At 37.1% G+C, this 27,265-nt stretch overlaps 1 protein-coding gene across 1 annotated transcript in view; it reads right to left on the reverse strand.

Annotated features, from left to right (window-relative positions):
• The window catches only part of SLC2A13 (solute carrier family 2 member 13), a 332,739-nt gene that overhangs the window by 180,940 nt on the left and 124,534 nt on the right, over positions 1-27,265 (reverse strand). Inside the window, exon 4 of the mRNA XM_070270126.1 lies at positions 8,046-8,154. Within this exon, the coding sequence (XP_070126227.1) occupies positions 8,046-8,154 (109 nt within the window). The remainder of the gene's footprint in view (positions 1-8,045; positions 8,155-27,265) is intronic.

Consider the following 27,265-nt stretch of genomic DNA (forward strand, 5'->3'; position numbering starts at 1 on the left):
TTGTGTCTAAAAAGGATGCCTCAAATCCTGGAGTGATGGGTGTGGGACAAAGAGGATGGGTTAACTGTGGAATGTCCTTGCTTTCCACAAAGCCCTGTGGATTTCTATACTACAATACACAGTGAGCAAAAGGGAAGCTAATGAACATGGACTCAGTTCTTCCCATGGGCCCGAACCATATATGCCATGTCACTTAATCACCATAAGAATTACGGGAGGTATTATTCCTGATTTCCAGATCACCGAGGCTCTAAGAAGTTAAGGAGCTTGTTGGGTCTTACACAGCCAGCAAGTGTGATGGGTTTGGATTCAAATTCAGATCTAACACCAAAGGTTGTGTTAATATTTGATGTATCATGTTTCCACCCAGACAAAAACTCTATAGAAAGGAGTTTTTAAAAATATAATAAAAAATCATTTATATGTGCCCTCTTCACGTTCCAGGAAGAATTAGTCCCACATTTTTGTGTGTTCCTACAGCATATTAATTTGGTTCTTATAATGCCATACTGTAATTGTGCCTATCTGCTCAGATAGAATACAGACTTCTCAAAGACAAGAATTATAGTTTCCTTTTTTGTGTGTGTGTGTGAGGAAGACTGGTCCTGAGCTAACATCTGTGCCAATCTTCCCCTATTTTTTGTATATGGGATGCCATCACAGCATGGCTTAATGAGCGGTGCCTACATCCACACCTGGGATCCAAACCCATGAACCCTGGGCTGCTGAAGAGGAGCCTGTGAACTTCAATACCACGTCACTGGGCTGGCACCAAGTTTCCAAATATTTGAAGTTTTATCAACAATATAGTAAATGTTAGTTGAAGGAATAAATAAATGAACACTTTAGGAGATAGAATTTTAAGATTCCTGTGATAGGACAAAATTATTTGTAAATTATACAAAGAAAACAACAGACTATAATATTCAAGAAAACATACACTCATCATTTCTTATTTAACTTCAATTTTATTGCTTACTTTCTACAGGGTTAGTGACTTTTTTTCACTAAAAATGAATTTGCTATATCCATGAAAGGTATTAAGAAAGTTCATGTCCATATCATGTAAATTTATTTTTACACATATTTGAAGATGCAGGATTTTAAACAGATGCTCTTTTTTTTTTTTAAAGATTTTATTTTTTCCTTTTTCTCCCCAAAGCCCCCCGGTACATAGTTGTGTATTCTTCGTTGTGGGTTCCTCTAGTTGTGGCATGTGGGACGCTGCCTCAGCGTGGTCTGATGAGCAGTGCCATGTCCGCGCCCAGGATTCGAACCGACGAAACACTGGGCCGCCTGCAGCGGAGTGCGCGAACTTAACCACTCGGCCACGGGGCCAGCCCCTTAAACAGATGCTCTTAATGCCCTGCCCCATATGCTCTCAGCCCCTCTCTGAATTCCCTTGCAGGTGTCACAGAAACTCACCACAGAATCTGACACTTCCTAGTTAAACCTCCTGCCTTAGAGTTCTGGCACCATAGAAGATTGTCGAGGGAAGCCCAGAAGGACTGTGCTGACCACCTGCAGGGGCAACCCTCATGTTGAGGGACTAGGGATCATGAATAAATACCCCTGGAACAGTTCTGAAGCACATTCTACACTATTCCTCAGCAGGATTGAGCTAATTGCTTACTCAGATAACCTGCTTACCAGTGCCACCTTTACTGCATTCCCCGCCTACCACACTTCCCCATTTTCTTACTCATGCTTCTTGGTATCATCCCCCAAAATCATCTGCATCCAAGTCTTTGTCTTAGGATCTGTTCTGGGGAACCCAAACAAAGACAGGTGTCCAAAATATACACAGGGAAATGGAAAGTAATGAGGAGCACCCTGACGGTTCCACTTCGAAGTCATTCTGTTCAGAGCCTCACCTGGTGAGAATGATGCTGTGTTTTGTATGTTAGGATAGTGATCTCTCTGCACCAAAAATGGCTTTAGACTCCAGAGGTAGAAGATGCATCCTTTCCCTTGTATTCTATATCTACAGGATTTGAGAGGCCAGTGAAGTTCACTAGGCTTGAGTGTACCCTTACAACATTACAGAAGCCAAGGAAAGTTCTTTCATGTCAGATTATAGGTCTGCTACACAATCTTGGGATAGAGAGGCACAAAGAACCTTAACCAAGATCATCCTTCTTCAAAGATACTGTTGGTAAATAAATATGTAGTCTTAACATATAAGAAGCTAAGCATCTAGGATAATGATCGGCATTTAGGATAATGCTCAGCATGTGGTAAGCATTTAATAAATCTTTCAAAATTTATGTGAACAAAATAGATTTTTCTTTTTAGACTAGAATGATCTCCTAGACTCTGATAGCTTTTTGTCCAAGAAAGGTTTAAAGTATTTCAAACACAATGTTTTAGCTTCCACATCTATTTGAAACTCCATTTTTCCTCATGCAAATGAACATTAAAGTCCATCTACTTCACTTTACAGGTAATTAGAATGAAGGCAATTAACTGGCATGCTCAAAGTCCCACGGTGGAGACAGACCTTGAAACTAATTCTCCTGATTCCTGGGTCAATATTCTTCGAAGAACATTAAACTCCTCTTTAAAAGAGTGAACCATGGACCTAAACATTTTCTCATCAATTCAGTGACTTTCATCCAATGAACACAAATGACTAAAATACACTCATCTTGAAACACTCCAATGAGATAAACATATTATCTTTCAATAGCTTTTTGGATTATGTTCAGAGCCTTACTGAGGAGGCAGAGAGAGGAGAAAGACTCACATGACTGAGCTGGTGCTTTGGTCCATTCACCCTGCCTGCTGAAGATTTCAGACAGCAAAACCTCCCCTCTGGTTCAGATTTACAACATGAGAGCACATGAATCCTTATTCTTTTCTTCTTATTTTCTGTCACATTTATTTTTCTCTACATTTAGCACCATCTGGCCATGCCTGCTTGTTGTGCCATGCTTCCTGATTGCATGGTAATTTTTTATACTAGGAGAGCTTGTTGAGGATAAAATACGAGAATGGAACAGATTCAGACATATCGCACTTAGGAAATTAAATTAATTAAATATGATTAACAAATATAAATGACTCATCCAACCATCAAACTGGCTTGCCAGGAGCTCTAGATCAGGACTTAACTGGGTACCAGCAGATTAAAGAATTTGATGAGTTTTACGATTCTTGAGATGGATGCAATTTCATGAGCATACAGTCATTTTAGATTTTTATCCTTGGATGGTACTGTATTCCACTAACTTTGACTTTTTACCTTACATTACTCCAAAACAAGCTTTAAATAGTCAGCTCTGGGCATTTTGGGCGATCTGCAACTAGAGGGTAGCCCAGGTGATCTGGAGTCAGAAAATCAGGGTTCCACCCTCAGCTCTAAAACTGATTAGTTCTGTGTGTGACAGTGACAAGTCACATAACTCATTAAGCACGAGACTGCCTAGCTGGAGAATTAAAAGAAGGACTGCCCTGCCTACTTGACAGGATTTTTATGACGATCAGGAGAGATCATGTGTGTTAAAATATTTTATAGTGTTATATATGTAAAACAGTAAAAATCTCCGTTATTATCATGGCAACAACAAATAATTACACCATTAGAGGGGCTAACAGTTCTATCCTATTTTTTTATTTTCCGTTAATATGTATTGACTTAATACATGGTAGAGTAGCACCTGGTATTTAATGCTCAATAAATGATAGCTATTAACATTATTATTACCCGGGCACGTTTTTCAAAGGTCTTTATTATGTAAATACAATGGAAGAAGTAATCTCCCGGGGATATGTGTAAAGCAGTTACAGAAGTAAGAATAATCTGCCTATCCAATTTAATTGCCCATTTCCCACCCATGCTTTTAATAGAAAAGGGAAGAGTAATAAGAGATGAATCTGGGAGTATTAATCTAAAAGAAGAGTAGCTTCAAAGCATAGGACTAGAACAGAGTGTCCAAAAGAAGTTTATTCCCCTACAATCCTTTTTACCTGAAGCCGACTCAAAAGCTTAAAATTCTGGATTCCCTTCTTCTCTTTACTATTGATTTTCTGTGTAACCTTAAAATGAGCCACGTAACCACTTGGTCCTCCCAGATAAAAATCTGATACCATCCACCCGTCCAAAGTGGATTGATTATATGTTTATCAGAATATATCACAATATAGTTTATCAAACCCTGGTATTTTCTTTCTCTTTCTTTTTCTCCCTATCTACCTACCTAATTATTCACACACACATTTTGGTTGTAATAATAATAATGTGGAAAGGGTCCATTTGTTAATAGCTATCAGATAAAATTCCTTAGATAGAAAATAGAAAATTATTGACATTATAACTAGGTTTAGAATAGATCACCATGGGAATTTAAGAGAGTTTTCTTCATGTTAATTATCATTATCTTCATCTATCACTCCTCTCCCCTTTATTTTGACACATGTGGAAATGTTTTATTGGTCTCTGAGATACAGTACAATAATATCAACACTTTTCTATCAGGAAAGCTAGTACTCCATTTGGTCTGTTCTTTCTCTCTTGTGAATAGAGAATAATCTATTCAGCTGTGTGTTTAAAATTATTCAGTGATTAGAACTATATTAGAAAATCATCTCTTCTAAAAGTTAAATGTCACGTTTGAAGTACGTAATGGTTGTAAGAAGTTAGAAGTCCTCTGTTCGATAGGATAGAGGATGATAAGGTATGAGTTAGGATATAAACATGAGTTATCATACACTGAAAGATACTTAGATATATACATACACTATATATATATATATATTTTTTTTTTGATGGTAGAGGATGAGAAAATCAAATATTCCAAGAAGAAAATCTATTTCCTTGACTGAGATGGGATATTAAATAGGTCAAGGAGATAGAAATAAAGATGCTATGAGGAAGAAGAGAGAAAACTAAACATGGTAAGATTATGTAACACGATTTTAAGGACAATTTATCTTTCAATATTTTTCCATATGACCTTTCTATGAACTTTTCTTAGTAAGAAATAGAATTCAAAATACCTCATATTTCAGGTTCACACACACTTTGGGGTGAAAGATGGATTTTATAAAAACATTTCAACTTCTACAGATATTAGGTTTGGGTTGTGGATATAGCAGAGCACTACCTATTTTATTTCCCATTTCAAAGGGAAGAAGCTGGAAACAAAGAGGAAGAGTAATGAAATATACATCATGAAATATCCACAAAAACAGAACTCTAAATTAACAAAATAACATGTTTTAAAATAAAAAATATAGAATCAATATTTTCTACTAAAAACAACAGAAAATAAACTACTAGGCACCAATTAAGAGATTACTTTAAACTATAAGAAACAAAATTTATGATAGTATTTAGTGAATCTTAAGAATAATGGAAAAAGATACATACACATGCACACACACACAAATACAGACTAGAGGGAGTAGAAGAAAACACATTATATGAGAACCCCAGATTAGCCATTTTCCACCCAGATAATGACAGTAGTGCAATCTATTACAATGAAATTGATTTACACTAAGTTTTATGGGCTTAAATTATAAATGTCTGAAATTGCAAACTATGAATAATCAACAGCTACTTAGCATAGGTATCATATCATTTAAACACCTAAACCTCTAACCTCCAGACATTAATGTCATATTAATTTCTTCAGGGAATTGACTAGCTGTTTTGCATCATGTAGACACAACCTAAATTTAACCATCATTTACCTTATTCTTACTACTTTCTAGGATTAATACTCAACTGCACACAAAAGCTGTATGACATTACCTATATCATGTACAGTCTGTGACAGGAAAAGCACATTAATGACTACTCATAAAGCTTAAGGAATCTCAGGCTCTTTATACTCACATCACCTGATCTCACTGTGGAAAGACAGGATTTGAAGAGATGAACGCTTTATTAAAATTTGAAAACCTTAATCAGCACATTTTACACTAGATATCACAAATGGACTATGATACTCCTTTCAACTAGGAACACACTGGCCTCAACCACTATCCATCAATTAGTGTTTGCTCTGTCCGTGATCCCTGTTTTATAGGGACACAAAAAAGTACAACAAAAATTCATTTTCTATGTTTTTAAACTTGTCAAATTTAAATGCCTAGAAAAGGTCAGAACCACCAAAAAAGATTTTCAGAAACACAACACATTTTAAATTAGGTTGATAAACTAGATATTCACATAAGGCTATTCCTGCACTGCATTATTTGAAAGCTTGGTACTAGCCTGGTTACATTTCCATACCATCACCACACTGAGGACAGTGGACGCATCTCAGAACAGTCATGATGTGCCACATCCAGAAAACGAACAAACAAACATGCTGGGCACTATGCCAACAGATGGCCCTAAGAGACGTGATAAAGGTGAGGACAAATGAACGTAAATGTTAGAGGGAAGGAGGAGAGAACCAAACATTGAAAATGTACTCCAGGAAGTTGTAATCTAACAAGGATTATGACTAAAGTCAACTTCATAAAGGGTATGGATGGATTTAAAGTAGAGATTCTTAACAAATCTTGATTTAAGGGCCAGCCCCGTGGCCGAGTGGCTAAGTTCGCATGCTCTACTTCAGAGGCCCAGGGTTTCGCCAGTTCATATCCTGGGCGCGGACATAGCACACCGCTCATCAGGCCATGCTGAGGTGGCGTCCCACATAGCACAACCAGAGGCACTCACAACTAGAATATACAACTATATACTGGGTGGGCTTTGGGGAGAAGAAAAAAAAAAAAACAAATCTTGATTTAATCTAATGGGTCATTGGGCCCTCATCATTATTTTTAATCACTATTTTAACCAATTCACTCTTCTCAAATTATCACTAGATAATTCATTGTATCCCAAGTAATTTTAAAGGAACATATCAAGAGTCCCAAATACAAATGGTCTACCAGGTAAAATTTAATTTTACACAGTTTGTATTTTTCTAAAGAATAATTATAACCACAGGTAGAGGAAAATGCTTCTAAGACTTAATAGCTTTTCACCCAACAACCAGTTTCTCAGAGAAACTCAAAACTTTTCTCTAACTCACATTCTTTTACCTAGGATTGTAACAGTCTACTCTGTGGAGGATTGGAACAGTCCTGTACAGCCCTATCACAATTGAAATTCTATATTAAACTGTGAGTTTATTCAACGTGTGTTTCCTCCCCCAGCCTGTATACTCTGTGAGGCCAAGGATCATGTCTACCTTATTCATTGCTGTGTATCTAGTACAAAATAGCCCACAAAAAATGCGTTTAATATTGAATGAACGAAACACAGTAGAACCCTACTGTTCACCCTACTCCACTCCCAACACACATACAACTTTGGGGATTACTCTGCAAACTAAAAAACAGGGAACTTTTGTGTCTTCCCCACTTCTCTGCTCACACTACATCTCTAGTCCACTGTACTCTGGTTGTATAAACATACTTCTATTAATGTTATCACACTACATCATAACTGATCGACCCACAAGGAAATGAGCTAGTTATCTGTGTGCCCATTAATCTCTGACAATGCCAGGTGATTCTCTTTTTTTCTGGTGAGGAAGATTGTTGCTGAACTAACATCTGTGGCAATCTCCCTCTATTTTGTTACATGGGACGCCACCACAGCATGGCTTGATGAGTGGTGTGCAGGTCTGCAACCAGGATCTGAACTGGTGAACCCTGGGCCGCCAAAGTGGAGTGTGCAAACTTAACCATTGTGCCACCAGGCTGGCTGCCAGGTGACTTCCTTTTGGTTTACTTTCTAACCAGCATCAAGAAATGACTTATGAAAATGATAACATTCATTAGCTCAAAATATAAGGAAGTAATGGATGGCTTAAAAGAGAAATTGTATGAAATCAAATAAAGCCAACAATTACAACAAACAAAATAAATCACCTCCTTGTTACGAACTGATAGGATTAAAAAAAATTGTAAAGTCAAGTAACTTCCAAAAGGAGAATCCTACACATTTAATAACAAAGCACCAAGAGTCCTATTCTTTTTCCCATGTAAAATAATTCCTTCACAATCTTTTCAGTAAAAAGCCAGAAAGAAATACATACATGATGGTGTTAATGCCTGAGAGCTGTTGGAACATTTGTAGGCCACAACCCACAATTAAAGCTCGGCGAGTTGGGGGGTAACTCAGCATTCTGCAGATCACAGGTCCAGCTTTTTTAAAAAAGAAAGAAAAAGAAGGACACATCTATTATTTTTAGCTCCCATAGTAATTATTCCCATAAGGATAAATTTCCCCAAATCTCCGTGAAATCAACATGACTGGGCATTTTAAAATAGAACATATTACTTTTACAGAAATCTGGGCACAATATATTTTTTAAAACAGATAGTACATATTTGAGTTTAAACTGTAAAAGAAACAAGAGAATTCAAGGTAAAGCAATTTATGGATACTAGGAAGTCCAATATAAGAGTAACTGTCAGAAATTTTTCTTCCTTAACTCCCTACAAGCTGTACGAACCACTCTTTGTTCTTCCACTTCCTTGGCAATTAATTATTATTTAAAATCCATTCAGTGTGGGACAACTTACAAAGTCACTGGCAAAATTGCTTTAATCAACGAAAAGAATGGTATTCATTAAAAAACAAAGAAGGAACAGAATTCATTCCAGTTTATCTGAATAAACTAACAAAATTCATCCCAATCTATTCAACTAAAGTTAAGGATTTGGGCATTACACCAGACTTGGCTATGGCTACAATGGATATTATTAATAAAAGTTACCAAACAGTTACTAAAAGAAAAAAAACTTAATGTCTTTTTATATAGGTATATATATACGTGTGTGTGTATATATACACATATATCGAGTACTATTTCTAGTATTTCTGGATTTTGAAAAGTTTCCTAAGTAGTATTCAATGGTCATTTCAAAACATAAATGGGCTTTCAAAATGGTGCAGATTCGTTTGTTTCTATATCAGAACTCTAGATCAATTCTGGACAGCTATAGATTTGAACTTCTGAGGCCTTAAGTAAGATGACTAACTTTACTAATGGCTGTTGTCTGGGCGTAATTACTGAAAGCGCCCCTTCTGTCCTCAGAAGTACTTCAATGACACCTTCACCTTAGCCTTAGGAGGCATTCTACAGAGTGTCCTTATGGGGCCAGAGTTGACTCCTAGGACCTATCGTATTCCTGCTGTCAGAAGAGATAACTTGGGATCACTGGAATATTAATTGCTTAAGAAGAGGCATTTTTCCTGGAGGCCAAGTTTCATTAATGAGCCCTAAGCCAAGTCAAGTAAAGTAAAATCCAGGGAAATTCCATTTCAGAAATCTTTTGGAAATTTAATATTCCAGTTCACAGAAGTGGAATAGAATATGCTGTTGTCTCAGCAATTAAAGTTAATATGGGATTTCAAGCCAGGGCATTAATTAGAACCGAACATTATAGGGGTGAAAATATTCATTTCTACATGGGTGATTATAATTGCACAAAGACATGATTTACTGCAAATGGTTTTGTACCTAAATAGTAAGACAGGAAGAGACAGAGAAGCATTGATGGCCATTCAAAGCTCACTGCAGTGACAACCCACTTAGAAAGCAGGCTGAGAGTATTATAAATGTCAAATTGCTTTAGATTCAAGTAAAGCAGTATTAAAACCTAGTGTATCAGAAAGGATGTGTGAAATAGGTAGATTTTGAGAACTTTACTGTGACAATTTTGAAATATATCTGGATCAACTGTCTGAATATGCCAGGCTCATGTACAAATTTAGATATCTACAAATGAACCACAAAATAAGGAACATACACAGCATCATATAAACATCTACTACTTCCATAAATCAAAAAATTCAAATAAAAAAGATTATCAGGAGGCCAGCCCTGTGGCCGAGTGGTTAAGTTCATGCACTCCGCTTCGGTGGCCCAGGGTTTTGCTAGTTTGGATCCTGGGTGCGGACATGGTACCGCTCATCAGGCCACGTTGAGGCAGCATCCCACATGACACAACTAGAAGGGCCCACAACTGAAATATACACCTGTGTACTGGGGAGATTTGGGAAGAAAAAGCAGAAAAAAAAAAGATTGGCAACAGTTGTTAGCTCAGGTGCCAATCTTTAAAAAAAAAAAAAAAAAAAGATTATCATTTACCTTGTGTACCACGGAAGCTTTAAAAAACAATAATGACAACAAAGCAAATACAAGCGCTCTTTCAGCTTGTAGTAACCACCACAGATGAGAAAGTGGCCTTCTGCAAGAAATCTATTTTAACCTTTGAACAGCTGCATCTACTTTCACTATTAAACTGCACCATGATTTGATGCACAGACTAGGTGATACTGATTTTGGAGGGCAGGAAAACAAAGAGAAAATTATGACAAATCAAGGTCAAAGTTTGACCTGCCAAACTATCAAGAGATAAACTATTACATAAATACCATATATTTATTCCCTAGTTCTTAAAAATTTGGGTTTTGGACTTTCTCTTGGTTTGGATTTCCTGTCAAAAATAAACAATGATAGTTCCTTTATGAGACTGGATTTTTTTTTTTTACAGATAAATTACAGTCACAGCAGTTGCACGTCTGATTATGCCTAAACAAAATTAAAGAATTTCCTTTCATTAAAATCATAAACCTAGCTTTATTAGGAGTAAAACTGACTTAACAAATGCAAACCATCATTAATCTTTATACCACAGAAGCCATGAGGCAGAAGATAAGAATCAAACACATTAACTGGTTGAATGTTCGTAAGTGAAAATTTAAAATGTCACGCTCTACTTATTACATTTCTTTTGATTTCTGTAATTAAAAACATTTTGTGTACATAAATATTTCATACAACTTTCAAAAGAACACGTGTGTCGTTGAAATTCCCACACAAGAAAAAGTAAAACCTCTAAACAACAAGGGTAGACTGGAAATACAGGATTTAAAATGTAACACATAATAAATAAAACAATAGATGCAGGAAGCCCAAACGGGTTCATGTTTTCCTTCATTCAAACACTTCATACTCTGTAACTTTTACAATGGTTGTCCAGGTGTGGCAGGGACTCTGGTGGCAGAGAGGAAAAGGGCAGTCCCACAAGCGCAGCCATTGCTGAGAACAGGCTGTCTGTATGTCGGGCCTATAGAAGTTTCTCCAGGTATGATTAAAAATGCACTAGAATGCACTTTGTATAAAATCCCAGCTCTTGATTTCTACTTCCAGCAAAAATGGAGTAATAGTTATCAAATTTACCTCCGACATGAAATAACTAAAAAGCCACGCAAAGATGTGTAAAGCAATAGTTCTCATGATAACAGATAACATGCAGTGAAGGATAGTGACCCCTGAGATTCAGGATACAAATGAGGTGAACTCTACAACTGTCCCAGCTTAACATCTTGAAGAAGTTTCCAAGTTGGAGCACAGGGAAGGGAAACCAGGCAGATCCAGGTGGTCTTCTTGAATCAAAAGGATGCAGCTCAGAATCCAGGGATGCCAAAGTGGCTAGAGTCACAGGGCAGAGTGCTAGAGAGGAGAGAGAGTCAGAGAGGGAGGACACTGGAGATGTGCATTCCCCCTTGAGTATTCAGTTGAGTGGATACACGTGAGGCAGGGGAAAGTGTCCAGGACAGGATTAAAGAAATCAGTCCCAGGAACTTACATAGGTCTGGGAACAGGACCTGTTCCTACCAACCTACCAAACATAGAGCATAAGGAAGAGCATTCAGAAGAGTTTTACCTAAGTAATGCTATAAATTAGTTCTAGATTAAAACAGCTTGGCTACCATCTAAAATGGCTTAAAAACAAGACCCAACTGCATCCAATGAATATTCATCCAATGAATGAATTCATCCAATGAACTGAATCCAAATGAATAGCACCCCAGAACAAAGTTCAATAGTAAGATAAAATTTATAATGTCTGGCATACAATAAAAAATTAACGGACATGCAAAAAAGCAGGAAAACACAAACTGTAACAACAAAAAGAATAATTCTTCAAGAGGACATAACAATCCTAAATGTCTATGCATCTAATAAGAACTTCAAAATATATGAAACAAAATCCAATACAACTGCAAGGGGAAACAGAAAAACCCACAATTATATTCAGATATTTCGTCACTCCTTTCTCAATAACTGATAGGATAAGTAGGCTGAAAATCAGCAAAGATATAGAAGACCTCAACAGCACTATCAACAAACTTGACCTGACATTTAAACAACACTCCACTGACCAAGAGCAGAATAAACATTCTTTCCAAGAGTAAATGCCTGATAAATGTCTTGGAACATTTACCAAGATAGATTATATTCTGAGCTCTAAAATCAGTCTCAATTAATTTAAAAGTTGTGTCATACAAAGAATGTTCTCTGACCATAATGAAATTAATATAGAAATCAGTAACTGAAAGATAACTGCAAAATTCCCCCCAAAATTGGAAACTAAATAACACATTTCCATGGATCAAAGAAACAATGGGAAATTAGAAAGTATTTTGAACTGAAAGAAAATGAAAATGCTGCGTATGAAAATTTATGGAATGGAGCTAAAGTAGAACAGAGGAAAATTTATAGCAATGACCTTGGCTTCCACCCTTTCATTTGTCCCTAGAAAAGAGGGACAAATGAAACCCAAAATAAGCACAAGATAAAAAGAATAATAAAGATCAGAATGGAAATCCATGAAATAGATAAGGAGACAGCTGAAGGGAAAAAAATCAATGAAACCAAAACCTGGTTCTTTGAAAACATAAAAAAAACTGATAAACTGAAAGCCAGACTGGGGTAGGCTGAATAATGGCCCCTCAAAAGATATGCACGTCCTAATGTCTGGCATTTGTTAATATTACCTTAGATATCATAAAAGGACTTTGCAGATGTGATTAAGTTATAGATTTTGAGATGGAAAGGCTATCCTGGATTATTCCGGGTGGCCTTAAATGCAATCACATGTATCCTTATAATAGGGAGGCAAAGGGAGATTCAGGACAGAACGGGAGAGGCAATGAGGCCATAAATGCAGGGACGGAAATGATGCAGCCAGAAACCAAGGAATGCTGTCTGCCACTAGAAGCTGGAAAAAGCAAGGAACACACTGTCGCCTAGAGCAGCCATAGAAAACTAATACACAGATTGATCAGAAAAAAAGAGAGAAGACACAAATTATCAACACCGTGAATAAGAGACATGAAATCAAAACAGAGTCTACCAATATTTAAAAAAAGAATAAAGGAGTATTATGAACAACTTTATGGCATTAAATTCAACATCTTAGATGTAAGAGGCAAATTTCCTAAAAGATAAAATCAAAGCTAACTCAAGAAACAGCCTGTGCGCTTTTAAAAATACTGAATTAGTAGCTAAAATCTTTCTCCCAAGTCTAAATGGTTTGACAGAAAGCAGATCAGTGGCTGCCTGTGAAAAGAAGAGATACAAAGGGCACAAAGGACAGTTTTTGAGGGGCATAGATGTGTTCACCATTTGATTATGGTTAGGGGTTCACAGTATATACATATGTCAAAACTTATCAAATTAGAAACTTTAAATATGTGCCATTTACTGTATGCAAATTATATTTCAATAGAACTGCTAAAAAAAATTCACAAATAAAGAGACTCTACATGTCAAGATCTGGCAAGGTGAAACGGACAGGAGAAAATTCAGATATTCAAAGACCATGACCTCCACTTAGATATGGGCACAGAGGGATTACTAATTAGAAGCAACAATAACATTTGCTTAAACTGGACCGATGACGTGAGATGGAGATCACCAAGAGAGAACCGACAGGGATGCAGGACCCTTAGAATTTCCTCAAGGTTTCCCTTGCTCTTCTTCTTTCTTTTCTTTCTGTTTTATTTGTGGATTTTACCATGTACTAAAGAAAACTTAAGGGAGAAAAAGTAGAACACATTATGACTAATGAATTACAAGATGCCAACTGTAGGAGGCTTCCCCACTGCTGACCGTCTTCACAGACTAAATTCTCTGTCATAAGGAAAGATGCCTCTGTGGAGAAAGCAGGGCCCTCATTGGGAGAAAGATAATCACTGCTCAGCTTCAAATATTACTGTCTGCTCCCCAGTTTGAGGCCCTATGACTGGACTATCACCAAGCACAGAAAGAGCCCAACACCACGCTCCTTTCCTGAAGGCAGTCTGAGGAGGCCATTCTTACACCCCACAGGCCTTCAGGAAGAGAGGAGGCGAGCCGGCCACAGTGACACTAAAAGAACAATGAACGTTTCAAGGTTTTCTTTTCTATCCCCTTTGCCAAGAAAACTTGACATCCTGTTATCTAAGTACTAACCAGCACATATTCTGGGCAGTCATAGTTTAATTTTAATTATTTCATCAATTACCAAGTATCTCAGTCAGCTTGGGCTGCTATAACAAAATACCATAGACTGGGTGACTTAAACCACAGATGTTTGTTTCTCACAGTTCTGGAGGGTGGAAGTCCAAGATCAACGTGTTAGCAGATTTGGTTCCCAGTGGGGCTCTCCTCCTGGTTGTAGACGACCACCTTCTCACTGTGTGCTCACATGGCCTTTCCTTGGTGCACGTGTGTGTGGAGAGAGAGAGATCTCTCTGACTGCTTCTGATAAGTGCACTAATCCCACCATGAGGGTTCTACTCTCACGACTTCATCTAACCTAATTACCTCCCAAAGTTCCCACCTCCACATACCATCACGTTGGGGGTTAGGGCTTCAATACACAAATTTTGGGGAGATACATTCAGTCCATAACACCAAGAGTATTAGGCATCTGTTCAAAATCTCAATGGATTTTCTAATATTTCATTAGTTCTTCATGCCTTATGAATCATTTTTCATCATCATAAGAGTCCTATGAAGAAAGAGTAGGTGGCATTTTTGAGGAAAGCAAGCACAGAGGGATTAGACAACTTTCCCAAGGTCATAAACTAACCAACATGTAGTGCTAGGACTTGAGTTAACTTCTTGTTCATGCCATAAATGTCAAGAAATTTTATATGTAAATCAGCTTAAATAAGCTTATTTTTCTTAGCACAAAAAAATCAAGTTATGAACAGTATGACTAATAAAACACAAAAGTGAAGCACTTTGAAGCTATAGGAATAAACGTACTCTGTGCTCATCATGACTTCAATCCCTCAACCTCTTCTTTTTCTCTACTATTTTTATGGCCTCACTTGCCACTATCCTCAGCCTTAATCCCAGAGTTATCTATTGTAAAACACTCATTTCACTCTACTCCTTTCTCCATTCCTACATCCAGGGAGTTGAGCATTGTGTGCAAATAATAGGAAGAGCAGCCACCCTGGTTTCACGACAAATTCAGTGTGTCTATGAGTCAGGCCCTCCTGCCGCTGAAGGAGCCATTCATTCATTCATTCAGTTGTCTCCCAATTGTATTCTCACAACATCCATTTCAAACATTCCTCTTCCTTGGACTTCCATTGTTCTCTCTAGCCTCTCTGACCAAGTATCATACCTGAAGCAGCTACCGTGAGCCTACCAAGTGCGAGGTACAGAAAGAGGACAAGGCCCCGCCTGGAGGAGCTCATAATAGCCAGTAAGGAAGGAATTCACGCACAGAAACAAAACAAGCTGCACCACAATAGCCTAAGGGCTCTGACAGTGGGACACGTAAAATAAAATGAGACTGAGGATTAAGAAAGACCCAGAAAGGACATGCTAGCTCAAGTACATCTAAACAGAAGTCGTCATTTCTCACCCCAGATTTGCTCTTTGCCCTATGTTATCTAATTTCACATTAAGTCAGGATCAAAAACATGGCATTTGGCTTTTCATTCTCTTCCTAATTTCCATATCCAGTAAGTGGTCAAATTCTAATGAAAATTAATGTATATGTGCCTGATTTCTTTCCACAAAACGTCAGAAAAACTTATCTTGTTTTTGCATCTGTGCCCTCTCTGCCTCCGCAGCTCTCTTCTGCCCCGGGGGGCCTCTCCTCCATCTCCTAGGTGAGGGTGTATGGCAGTGGACAGCACTTATGCAGACCAGTGTCGAAATTACAGCTCTGCTGCTTAGCAGCTGTGAGGTTTTAAGCATGTTATTCAACCTCTCTAAGCCTCTATCTCTTCTTCAGGTAAGCAGATATAGTAGGAGTACTTGCCATTATGAGGATTAGAAATAATAAACTTCCTGGCATACACTATTTGCAATGATTAATTTTGTACGTCAACTTGACTGGGTCACAGGGTACCCAGATACTGGGTTAAACATTATTCTGGGCATGTTTGTGAGTGTATTTCTGGATAAGATTAACATTTGAATTGGTAAACGGAGTAAAGCAGCCCGCCCTCCCTAATGTTGGTGGGCAGCATCCGATCCATTGAGGCCCTAAATAGAAAAAAAGAGGAAGAGAGAGTTCGTTCTCCCAGCCTGCCTCTCTGAGCTGGGAGATTGTTGTTCTGCTGTCCTCAGACTGGGATTTACATCATCAGCTGTCCTGGATCTCCAGCTTGCAGAGAGCAGATTATGCCATCTTCGCAGCCTCCATAATCATGTGAGCCCATTCCTCACAATAAATCAATCTCCTTCTCTCTCTCATATATATATATCTCCTATCGGTTCTGCTTCTTTGGAGAACCCTAATACATTATGTTTTCAATAATAAAGCCTTGTACATGGTCTCCACATCTCTAGTCGCTACCAGATCAGTCAACCATCTCCATATTGCTGCCACCCTGTCTACTAAGGCCTATCATTGACCACTTACCTCACTGACCTGCTCAAAATCTTCAATAAGAGACCCATCAGGGCCTATTTCATGAAGGGCACACTCCCGCCCCAGCCTACCTTCCAAGATTTATCACACTATTTCTCCTCTAATATGCAATGCTTCAACAATCTTTGAGTAACCTGTTTTACTCAAAGAAGCCTCCTATTTTTACACCTCTGTCTCTTATAATGTTCCTGTTCTATGAGGTCACTCTTGCTCCCAAAAGAAGATATTCTGTCATCTGAATCATAGTGTCAGTTTTATAGCTCTCTTATTCTCTCATTGCCGCCTATCTGTTTTGCAGGTTCTGCAGCTGATGTCTCTCCCATACTGGATTATGACCTCCATACTGGATTATGTGGGGTGAATGGCTCAGGTTTTATCTCTGCTTTATCATTTTGCTTCCATTGTACTTAGCACAGAGTCATTCAAATAGAAGAAATTCAATAAATATTTGTTTAATGAATATGAGGAAGAAAAGAAGGAGGAAAGGAAGGAGGGAGAGAGAAACATCAGAGCAAATAACGGTTATTGAGAACTCAAGAATGAAGCAATCTAAATACACTGCAAGTTGCTAAACAATGTTGTGATTAATTATAAACCACCACTAAGATCCTGAGCACACCCATGCTGTTTTCCTCTTCAATATGCAGCAGATGATGTTTGTGATTACAAGCTGCTGCTTGGCACGTGTTCTGTTTGGAAGAATGGACTGTTGCTACTGATAAATTCAACCCCATGTGGTTCAATCATTCCTTCACAGTCTGGCATTTATACCAATACACTCTGAAAACCTTCTAAAGCAATCAATCTGCCAAGATGCTGTATTAGGCCGGTTGTCTATAGATGCGTGCTTGTGAGCTGACCATGGTACATTTAAGGCCTGTATGCAATGATTGTGCTAATCTAGTCATTATTATTCCAGGTTGCTAGAGTAAAGACTTTTTTCTGCTTATAGGGGAAATGATGATAGGGCTCAATGCTACTGAAAAATATTGTTTTTCAAAAACCTTGTTTTGTTACTACCAAGAATTCTTCCTAAATTCTAAAATGTTTCCTTCATTGAAGGTATCCACACAAAACAAAGAATCACAAAATGCATACCCTGGCCCACCAGTTCTCAAACAAGAGATATCTGAACTTCATAACAGCCATGGAAGTGTGGTGTGTGGCTGAGGGACAAAAAATATTAAGAATTACTACTCTAGAAAAATCTTTCTTGAGCAAAGGGAGGCATCCACTTTTAAAGTAAATGAGTAATTTTCTAAAACAATTATATTCTGAACATTAATACTGTCTTTGGACAAAGCAATTTTTAAATGAAAGGACACATACTCTTAACTTGATGGTATTCTGACAGTATTTTCATAACAAGTTGTCATTCTTAGTGACATAAAAAGCTTCCCACCTATTCAATTTTTCAATAGACATTACACACTAAGATATAGGACTATGTATGATTTACATCTGCTAAAGGCTACACAACCACAAGCAATGTTGAACAATGCAAAGAGCAAGAGTTTCCAAATCAGGGAAATGCAAGTTTGAATCCAGATCAGCTATTTAGAAGCTGTGTGTGATTGTGGGAAGGTTCCCTACCCTCTCTGAGCTTCTCATGCCTCATATGTGATAACATCTACTTCACAAGCGTGTTTCGATAATTAAAGGTGTTAATACATGTGAAGTCTATCACACCAAAACTCAAATAACGATGCTATGATTTCATCTATCAGCTCTCTAGTAGAATTTCTCCATGGCTGAATACAATTTGAAAGTTTTAAATTAAAAATTATCAATAAATTGCATAGGTTTTTCCTTCTGTGTAAACAAACAGTCCTCATTTTTAAGATTCCACAAAATAATTCAGAGCTTCATTAACATGAAGAATAAGCAGATTCTACACTTATAATTTCTACTTCTTTTCTAATTAACAGAACACTCCTACACAGATTACTAACAAACCACTAGATGATAAATCAGTGAGACCTATACCGCAGGTTCCTGTAATAAACGGTAGTTCTATCAACTTCAGTAGTATATACTGCCAAACTATTCATACAACCACAGATAAATGAGAATGACCCCATTCCCCTGCCTTCATTTTAGGTCACGTGTACACTCCCCAGAATTTAAGTATTCCTGTGTCTCTATCAGATTAGAACCTTTCAAGATATACGAACTATGCTTCTAAGCATGAATAATTTGCTTGGTTAAAAAAACATTGTGTATTCATACGGATATTTGAATTTTGTATGAATATTTGAATAATATTCTATTAGCATATTCCTTCTTTAGATTAACACATTCAACAAATAAGTATCATTGAGAATAAGATGAAAATCTAACCACGATTCGTGCATTTTCTATTGTTCTTTCTTGCTGTATTCGGCTTTACATGTGATAGTTACCATGAATAAAGATACCAAAAAGATAAAAATCAGGTCGACTTAAATGGCTCATGATCCTATGGCGGGGCAGAATATCTAAAATCATGATTGTTCTACCAGGTTCCGGAAACATGATTGCTGCAAACATATGTGGTACCTTGAAATATAGCATCTTAAAGGAAAGAAACTGTGTCTCTGTCAGCATGATTCTCAGAAAATCATAATTATTCCAAAAATACCCAGGAACTACATATAAAACTGAATCAAATATATGAGGCTACAAATGTATTCTCTAATTCCAAAGCAGTTCTCCTGCCTCAATGCTCCTTTCTCACTCTTCAATTATCTCCATCAAAAAAAGAAAGAGAAAGAAAAAAGAAAAATCATGGTTTCTTACATGTTATAAAATATCAGTGTTAGTTATTAAATATATGGTAAGAAATAAAGATGTTCTACAAAAAGAAACAAGTATTAAGTTCTCCAAAATAGGGCAGGATGTAGATAGAGCATTGGGTTCATGGAAAAGAAGAGTTGATTCAAAATATGGTCAATGGAAAAACACTGACCAAGAAGGCCATGGCCCCCCTTCCCTCCCCAAAATCCCAAATAAAAACCCCTACCTGTTTCTTAATGGGGAGCTAGCAACTTTTGAGGCACAAGCCCTTGCTTTTTGCTCTCTTTGCCCAGCAAAGAAAACAAAGCCTTTCCTTTCTGCACTCAAGATTCTGTTCCCATTATTTGGATTGGCATCGGGTTCAGAGAATGAACTTTGGGTAACGTTTCCACCAAAACTCTGACTGACTGCTGAGCTTGCTTTGAGTTAGTAAAGGACACAAGTCACTTCTGCAGACCATAGAGGAACGACTGATCTACAGAGCAAGTATGAATCAAAACCTGGATTTCTAGAGAAAACACTTCATTAGATATGCCATTTAGTCTTGTCTTAATTTACAAAATTTCAGAAGAAAACAACCACCAATAAAAAGTATGACACAAATGACAAAATGTAATCATTGTTTTCCAAATCAAGTACAATTTAAATAACAGGAAGACCAGTCAACTGGCAAAAACACAGCTTCATTTATTCCAGAAAGATGTGCTAAGAGCAACACAGTACCACAACAACCCTCTTAATTTTCTTTTTCCCAAAAACATTTTGTGGCCTAAAGCAGTTAACTAAACACACTCTCCTCATGAGATCAATACCTAAAATAAATCAATATTGAAAAGGAATTTTATACACATGAACAAGCTGGTACATTAGTTTTAATTTTAAAAAGCTATTGGATTTCCATAGGAATTGATCATTTTTATTGCAGATAAAGTTTTAAGCTTTTCTGTTAAAGACTCATCTTGTTACTTTAGAAAAACTGAAAAGAACAAAACGAGACAACCAGAAAAGGTGGGAGAGATTGATAAATCTGAGTAAGTTCATATTACTTTTAAAAACTACTTATAAATCTGGCTTAGAATGAAGTAATCGTCTAACTTACCAAGAAGCAAAAATATGATTTCAAAAAGAAATTTTCATGAATTCCTACTTATACATCCAGTGATATATAAGTGAGGGGCTCAGCTTTGTAAAGGACACGGTTTAGGTTTACTTATGTATTACAAAGATCAGTTCAGAAATATCAGTGACCTTTTACAGCAGAGTACAATTTCCAGAGTTCTTGGTCTATGGGGGTGATTGCCTTCAGGATCACAATTTTATTTTAAGACAATCCTATAATATATCACTACACCTGAAACACCACTCATCACTCAACAAAATAACTACTACTGCATCAAATGGAAGGCAAAAAAATCACTGAAATCCCTCAAAGAAAATTTAGGAGTGATTAATATTATTTTATTAACTTTAGGCACATAGCATATCCCTGAGTACCCAGATTTAAACAAAACTTGCTTATGAGAGATCTGCTAGCAAAACACAACCCCTTTGTGAAACAGGGATTGCTGGTACACTCTAAGGGCATTTCTCTCATACATACATACACACAGAGAGACATATATATGTGTATATATAAATACGTACGTGTGTGTGTGTATATGTATATGTATACAGAGAGACGTCTGACAGTTACAGTGGCCACTACAGAATCTCATTACCTGCACACCTTCAACTCCTGATCCCCCTTTCTGATCTCTTCTCCACTCCTCCTTGGATGCGGAAAAGGAGGGATCATTAAAAATATAAATACATTTTTTTCAACTCGCTACAACAATTCTGTTTCTTCTTCTATATTTTTGTTTACTTCATAGGCACATGCTCACAAGTCTAAAAGTTCTGAACAACTGTGGCAGAATTTCAAGAGAGAACAATTGGCAGCAGGAAACAGAAGTGAGTTCCACATGTCCTACTCTAGAAATTGCATGACAGGAATCAGAAAAAATAATACTGGAATTCAATTAGCACACCCAGCAGACAGAAAATATTTGCATTCGGTGCCTGCTAGCCCGACAACAGATACACGTGTCAGGCCCTCCTAACTGATCATTCTTTAAGCATTTTCACTGAATCCATTCTGATGACCACACCACAGGATAGCTTTCAATATTGCTTTTATGTGTTATCCTACTGTGTATATGCCTGGGCAAGGAGAATCCAAAAGACATTTCTCCAGATGCCTTTGCTTTTTACATGTCCATGGATATCTAACCTCACTGCCTCAGCATTTTTAACTTGTGATTGTTTTTCATTAGGCAGATTCTTCTAATCTTCTAACAAGACACGAGATCATAATTTTACTTGATATGGTTTGAGCTGCTCTTCTAGATAAATATGGCTCTCTAGGGATGAGGTCAGTAGCTGAAAATCCACATATGGCTGTTTTATTTTGAGACATGTCTGCAGTTACCATATGGTCAATGGCAGTCTGTGAAGGGAGTCAGGATGTGTCTATTTAAAATACTGACTGAAATTTGAGTTTCTACTTAGAAATGCTTTGGTCCATCTACTTTTTCTGAATGCTGAAGCTTAGTCTTTTAAAAATGCAATCTGCCCACTGTACTGCAAAATACAATTATAAAATAAAACCTGTTTCTATATATTTTCACTTATGCATACATAAAATAAGCATAGCATTATATTCATTATCAGAGATGTGGAAATGATTTAATCTTGGTACTCAACTCGTTCATGGCTTATTAGGTACATTCTAGTACGGCTCATGATCATTGGAATGCACAATTCAAACAGAAGTGAAGCAATGTGTAGCTGAATGCTTCTCAGGGATGTTCTAGAACATCCTGTCCTCTCAGGTTCCTTAAAACACCAAGATTCTATGATTCTGTTGAATGAAACTATTTTAGCAACATTTACGTTAAAAATATATGGCTCTTTATGTGAAATATAGCCATGACGTAACTGTTATGCAGGAGTATAACAAATGTTCTATTTGAGTGAGGTATGTAGCTATTATAAATTATTCCCATTCATTATTCATCAAGTTACTATAAATGTTTTAGGAAAATAGTGAAAAGCCATTTTCCAGCACTTTTCTAAAAAGCACTATTCATAAATATTCTATTTAGCCTATTGGTATAAAGTTCTTTGACTTTATTGTTATATATCCATTTGGTCTTTTAATGAAAAAGAAATACTTCTGTGTGGGAGGTGAATGCTTATTAAGGTCAAGGCAAGCTAAATTATTTCCAATAAAACACAGAACTCACATATTTAAAACCGGAAAACGGCATTTTCATAACCTCAAAAATGTCTGCTCTAAAATGGTATTTTGACCTAAAGAGTCATGACTTACACAGTTTCCTTACCTACACGTACTTTCACCTCACTTTGCAAATTACCTCAAATCTTAAACCAACTCAGAAGCCATCTGATACAAATTCCTGTAACTTACCTCCCTTCCAATACAAAGTTCCTCAATATCGTTACCTGCTTCTCTTTCTCTTCTAGCTCAGTGAAAGTAATCCTCTCCTCTCTGAGTCTCCATTTATGTGGTCCATCTTCCTGTCTCCTTCCTCCTCCTGAGACCTTGCATGTCATTGTTTCTCTTTCTTCCCTTTCAATCAATACCTCTATCCCAATTATACCAAACAACAATTTTATCATCTCTACATTTCCTGAAAGAACAGATCTACACATACTTTCTCGATTTATGCCATTTCATTTTGTTAGCCCCCCATTCTCATTCCCCATTATTCTACTGAAACTACTCTTTCAAAAGCTCATTAATGAAATTCTAATTGCTAATACCTATAGCAAAGTAGTCTTCTCTTAGATTGCCTTACATTTCATGCTATAGCCAATTCTTTCATAAAGAATTGTAAATCCTTCTCTGATACTATAGATTTTGTTTCTCCTGTAACAGTTCTTTGTTCCATTTCAGTGACATAGGCATTCTCCAAGGTTTTACCCCAAGTCCTTTAAACTGTATCATAGCCAGTCTCTTTTACTTCCAAAATTCCATTTCTTAATTTAAAAAAATGCAACAACAAAAAAACACGCACGCACACAATTTTTACCTATAATCCTATCCTCCTTGATTACCAAATATACAGTAAGGTCCTGATGCTTCAAGAACTAACTTTATAAATCACATTGTTGCATTTCCTATCAGGAAGGACACTTTTCCCTACCTACACTAGGTGTCCCCTATATGTCCTCATGTAAGAAAATATGTAAATACCATGGAAAGTACTATTTCTTTTTTTTTTCCTCGTGGACAGTGAGAACCATGTAATTGATTGCATTATCCTTCCTTTTACCACTGACAGGAGGCTCAGAGAATCAAATATGCACCCAATCATTATGTGTTTATGCTTTTATAGTCAGCAACACACATCTACATGTTAGTTTTCCCCCACTGTTGATTTCATCTTCTAATTTTTAATTTCTCATATCATTATGTTTTTATTTTTATTTTAGTTCTACTTTATTGAATGTATTTACTGTAAGCTTCCTAAAATTATTTAGGAAATGAGACATACCCAAACAACGTAGAACAACTGTAGGTGCCCAACAAATTCAAAATCAAATTCATTAAATTACTCACAGTTACACACACAAACATAAATAAAATAGATATAGTGTCCTTGCTCTGTGTCCCTTTTTTTGGTGGGTGAGGGAGGGGTAAAAGGTATTTAAAAAAATCCTTCTAGAAATATCAGTTCACTTTTGGTTTCTCTTTGCCTCTTAGATACTACTTTGGGTTGATCAACAAATATGCTGGTTTATAATAAATATAATAAATTTTATTTATTTATATTAATTTAATTTATTTAATATATTTAAATATTAATAAATAAATATAATAAATATATTTATTTAAATATGATTATTCCCTACTTCCATTCCATGCTTTGTGATCAATTATCAAACTAGCCAGCAGCCTTAATCATTTCACTGCCTTCTTCAAGACATAATTTCAATGTTTTCCCATACTTAGGGACTCCTTATTATGGTGCTCAACGCAGTCCCGTATCTGGTTTCAAATCTCACTCTCATAATATGGTTTCACTGAACTTGTCACCACTCAGTGAACACATCTACTGCCAAACCTCTACCTCTATGCCTTATTTCATGTTCTTTATGTTCCTGGAATGCTTAAACCAGTCCCAAATCTCCTCCAAAATTCTATCCATCCCTTGAGGCCCAGCCCAAATAATATCTTATCCATGGGGTCTTCCCTAATCTGACTCAATGTCAGAATTATCTGCTTGCTCCTATTTTTCACACTCCTCTTACATCACTTATATTCTGACTTGCACAATGACTATTTTTACACATTTCTCTATCCACCACCAGGTGTTTAAACCACCTAACAGCCCAGTCCATGTGTTATGCATGTTTGTTTCCTCAGTGAGGCTTATAGTAAGTGCTCACTGAATGACTATTGAACTGAATTAAAAGATAATTTGGTTTATATATTTCCTTTAAACAGATTTCATCTAATAAACATTTATTTTCTTTAAGGTCTAACATTAACCAATAATTTGAAATTTTACCACCTTTGTCAAAAGGTACAAGAAGTTTATGCATCATGAGCTATTTTCACCATTTCAGAGTTAGCTTGGGCCATGTCAGCATTTCTGGGTGGATGAAAATCCCTGTATTACAGTTTCTTTACAGCAGTGGGTAAATTAACAGGTGGTTCCTCTTATTAACTTCTGACTCACTATATATACTATATGTAGTTATAAAGCATTACAATTTATATTAGGGGTTTGCAACACGATATATGCCTACAATGAAAAAGGAAAATATTGTATATGTATAAAAATTGACTGTGATGCCCTACTTCTTAAGAAATCATCTGATAAAATACAGTGAAAAACTGAAGATATAAGGAAGGCTCTTCACTGGGGATCTTTCGTTCACATCTCACTGCTCAACTGAAATCTTTGAGTCACCTGGCAGGAACACAGCAACAGCATTTATGACTAAAGTAGGACAGGGAACAGAGCCCACAGAGCCCAAAGCCCTCCTGTTGGGAAACACACCTCCCAAGAGCCTGCTGCCCAAGAATGCAGTTATGCAGATGCTGATTAATTAACATGACTCATCTATACACTGCACTTGCTAATAACCTTGGTTCTTATTTTACCGAGAAAACAGAAGCAATCAGAAGAGAACTAATCTTCTCACCACGACAAGGGCAACCTCCCTTATCGTGACCCACGTACCCTGCCTTCCTCCTTGGTAAAGGCTAATCTCTCCACTTTTGATCTGAATCCTATCCGTTTGAGCCTGTGGAGAACATTGCTCCTGTAATAATTATCCATCCTTCTATCCCAACATCAGTATCCCCTATCTATTGGATCCTTCCCGTTGGCAATATAACCTTGACGCAGTATCATCCATAGTAAAATAAAACTAAAAAATCTAAAGAATCAATTTTTAAAAAAATCTGCATCATCTTCCAGTTCGTACCTAATGTTTCTGCCCTAGTTTGCAAAAGATCTCCTTAACAGTTGTCTATGCCTTATTCTCCTCAACCTCACTCTAAGCAGGCTTTCATCCTCACCAATGCACTCAAATTGTTCTTGTAAAGGTCCCGAACTATATCCATTTTGAAAACGCAGTGATCAAACCTAAACTATTAGCAACATAGGAAATAGTGGGTTTTTTCCTTCCTTCTTGAAACCTTTCCATCACTAGCTTCCAGAAGGCACGTTCTCCTGCTTTTACTTCTACATCACTGGATGCCTCTGCTCAGTCTCCTTCACTGGACCCAGCTCCTCTATCTGACCTCTAAACTTTAGAAACACCCCAGAGCCCAGATCCCTTCTTTTCTCTCCATATATGCGTTCCCCATGGATCTCCTCCAACCATGCCTCCCAAATGAACACTGTCATGGCCGACCCCTCCTTTGAACTCCAGACTCCCACAACCGACTTCTTACTTCCCATCTGCATTTGAACATATAATCAGCATCTCAAATTGTACTAGCCAAAACAGTACTCTTGATTCCCCAGCAATCCACTTCTCCTTCAGCATTCCCCTTTTCACAAAATAAGATCTCCATTCACCCAGCAGCTTAAGTAACTAGTCATCTTTCCCTCACACCTGTCAGTTAAATCTATCCACTTAGGCTGCTTTTTCTTCATAGCACTTATAACTATGAGAAGTCAAGTTATGTATTTATTTGTTTTCTTGTTTACTGTTTATCTCCCTCACTAGACTAATTTCTATGCGGTTGGGGTCCTTGACTCTAGCCTATCTCCAGAACAGTCCGTGCCTTGCATATTTGTGGAAAGAATTCTTCTGCTTCAAAAACTACAACTGCTTTCGATTCAAGGCACATATCTATACCATTCTCTCTGATCTTTTCCAGGATCAGAGTCAGTGGAAAAACCATGTGCTCTGGAATTAGATATGCCTGGGTTTCCGTATGAGCTCTACCCTACCACCCCACCCCCATCAGCAGCATTATCCTTGTCATCGACATCATTTATTCAGCATTTACTATATTCCACAAACTATGTTAACTTCTTTATACATACCATTTAATTCTAAAAACAAATACACGAGGTGAGTGTTATCATTCCTGTTTTATGGGTCACAGAACTGCTAAGTGGTAAAGCTAGGACTTAGCTGAGGATCTGACTTCAAAGCTCCTCTTCACCAATATATTCTCCTGCAACCCCAATGCAACAACTTGTCCGAGGTCTCCCATATAGCTCTGAATGGCACAGACAGAACTCGAAGCCGTATCTGACCTCAACTGATG

The sequence above is a fragment of the Equus caballus genome, chromosome 6 (assembly GCF_041296265.1).
Source record: "Equus caballus isolate H_3958 breed thoroughbred chromosome 6, TB-T2T, whole genome shotgun sequence".
Lineage (NCBI taxonomy): Eukaryota > Metazoa > Chordata > Mammalia > Perissodactyla > Equidae > Equus > Equus caballus.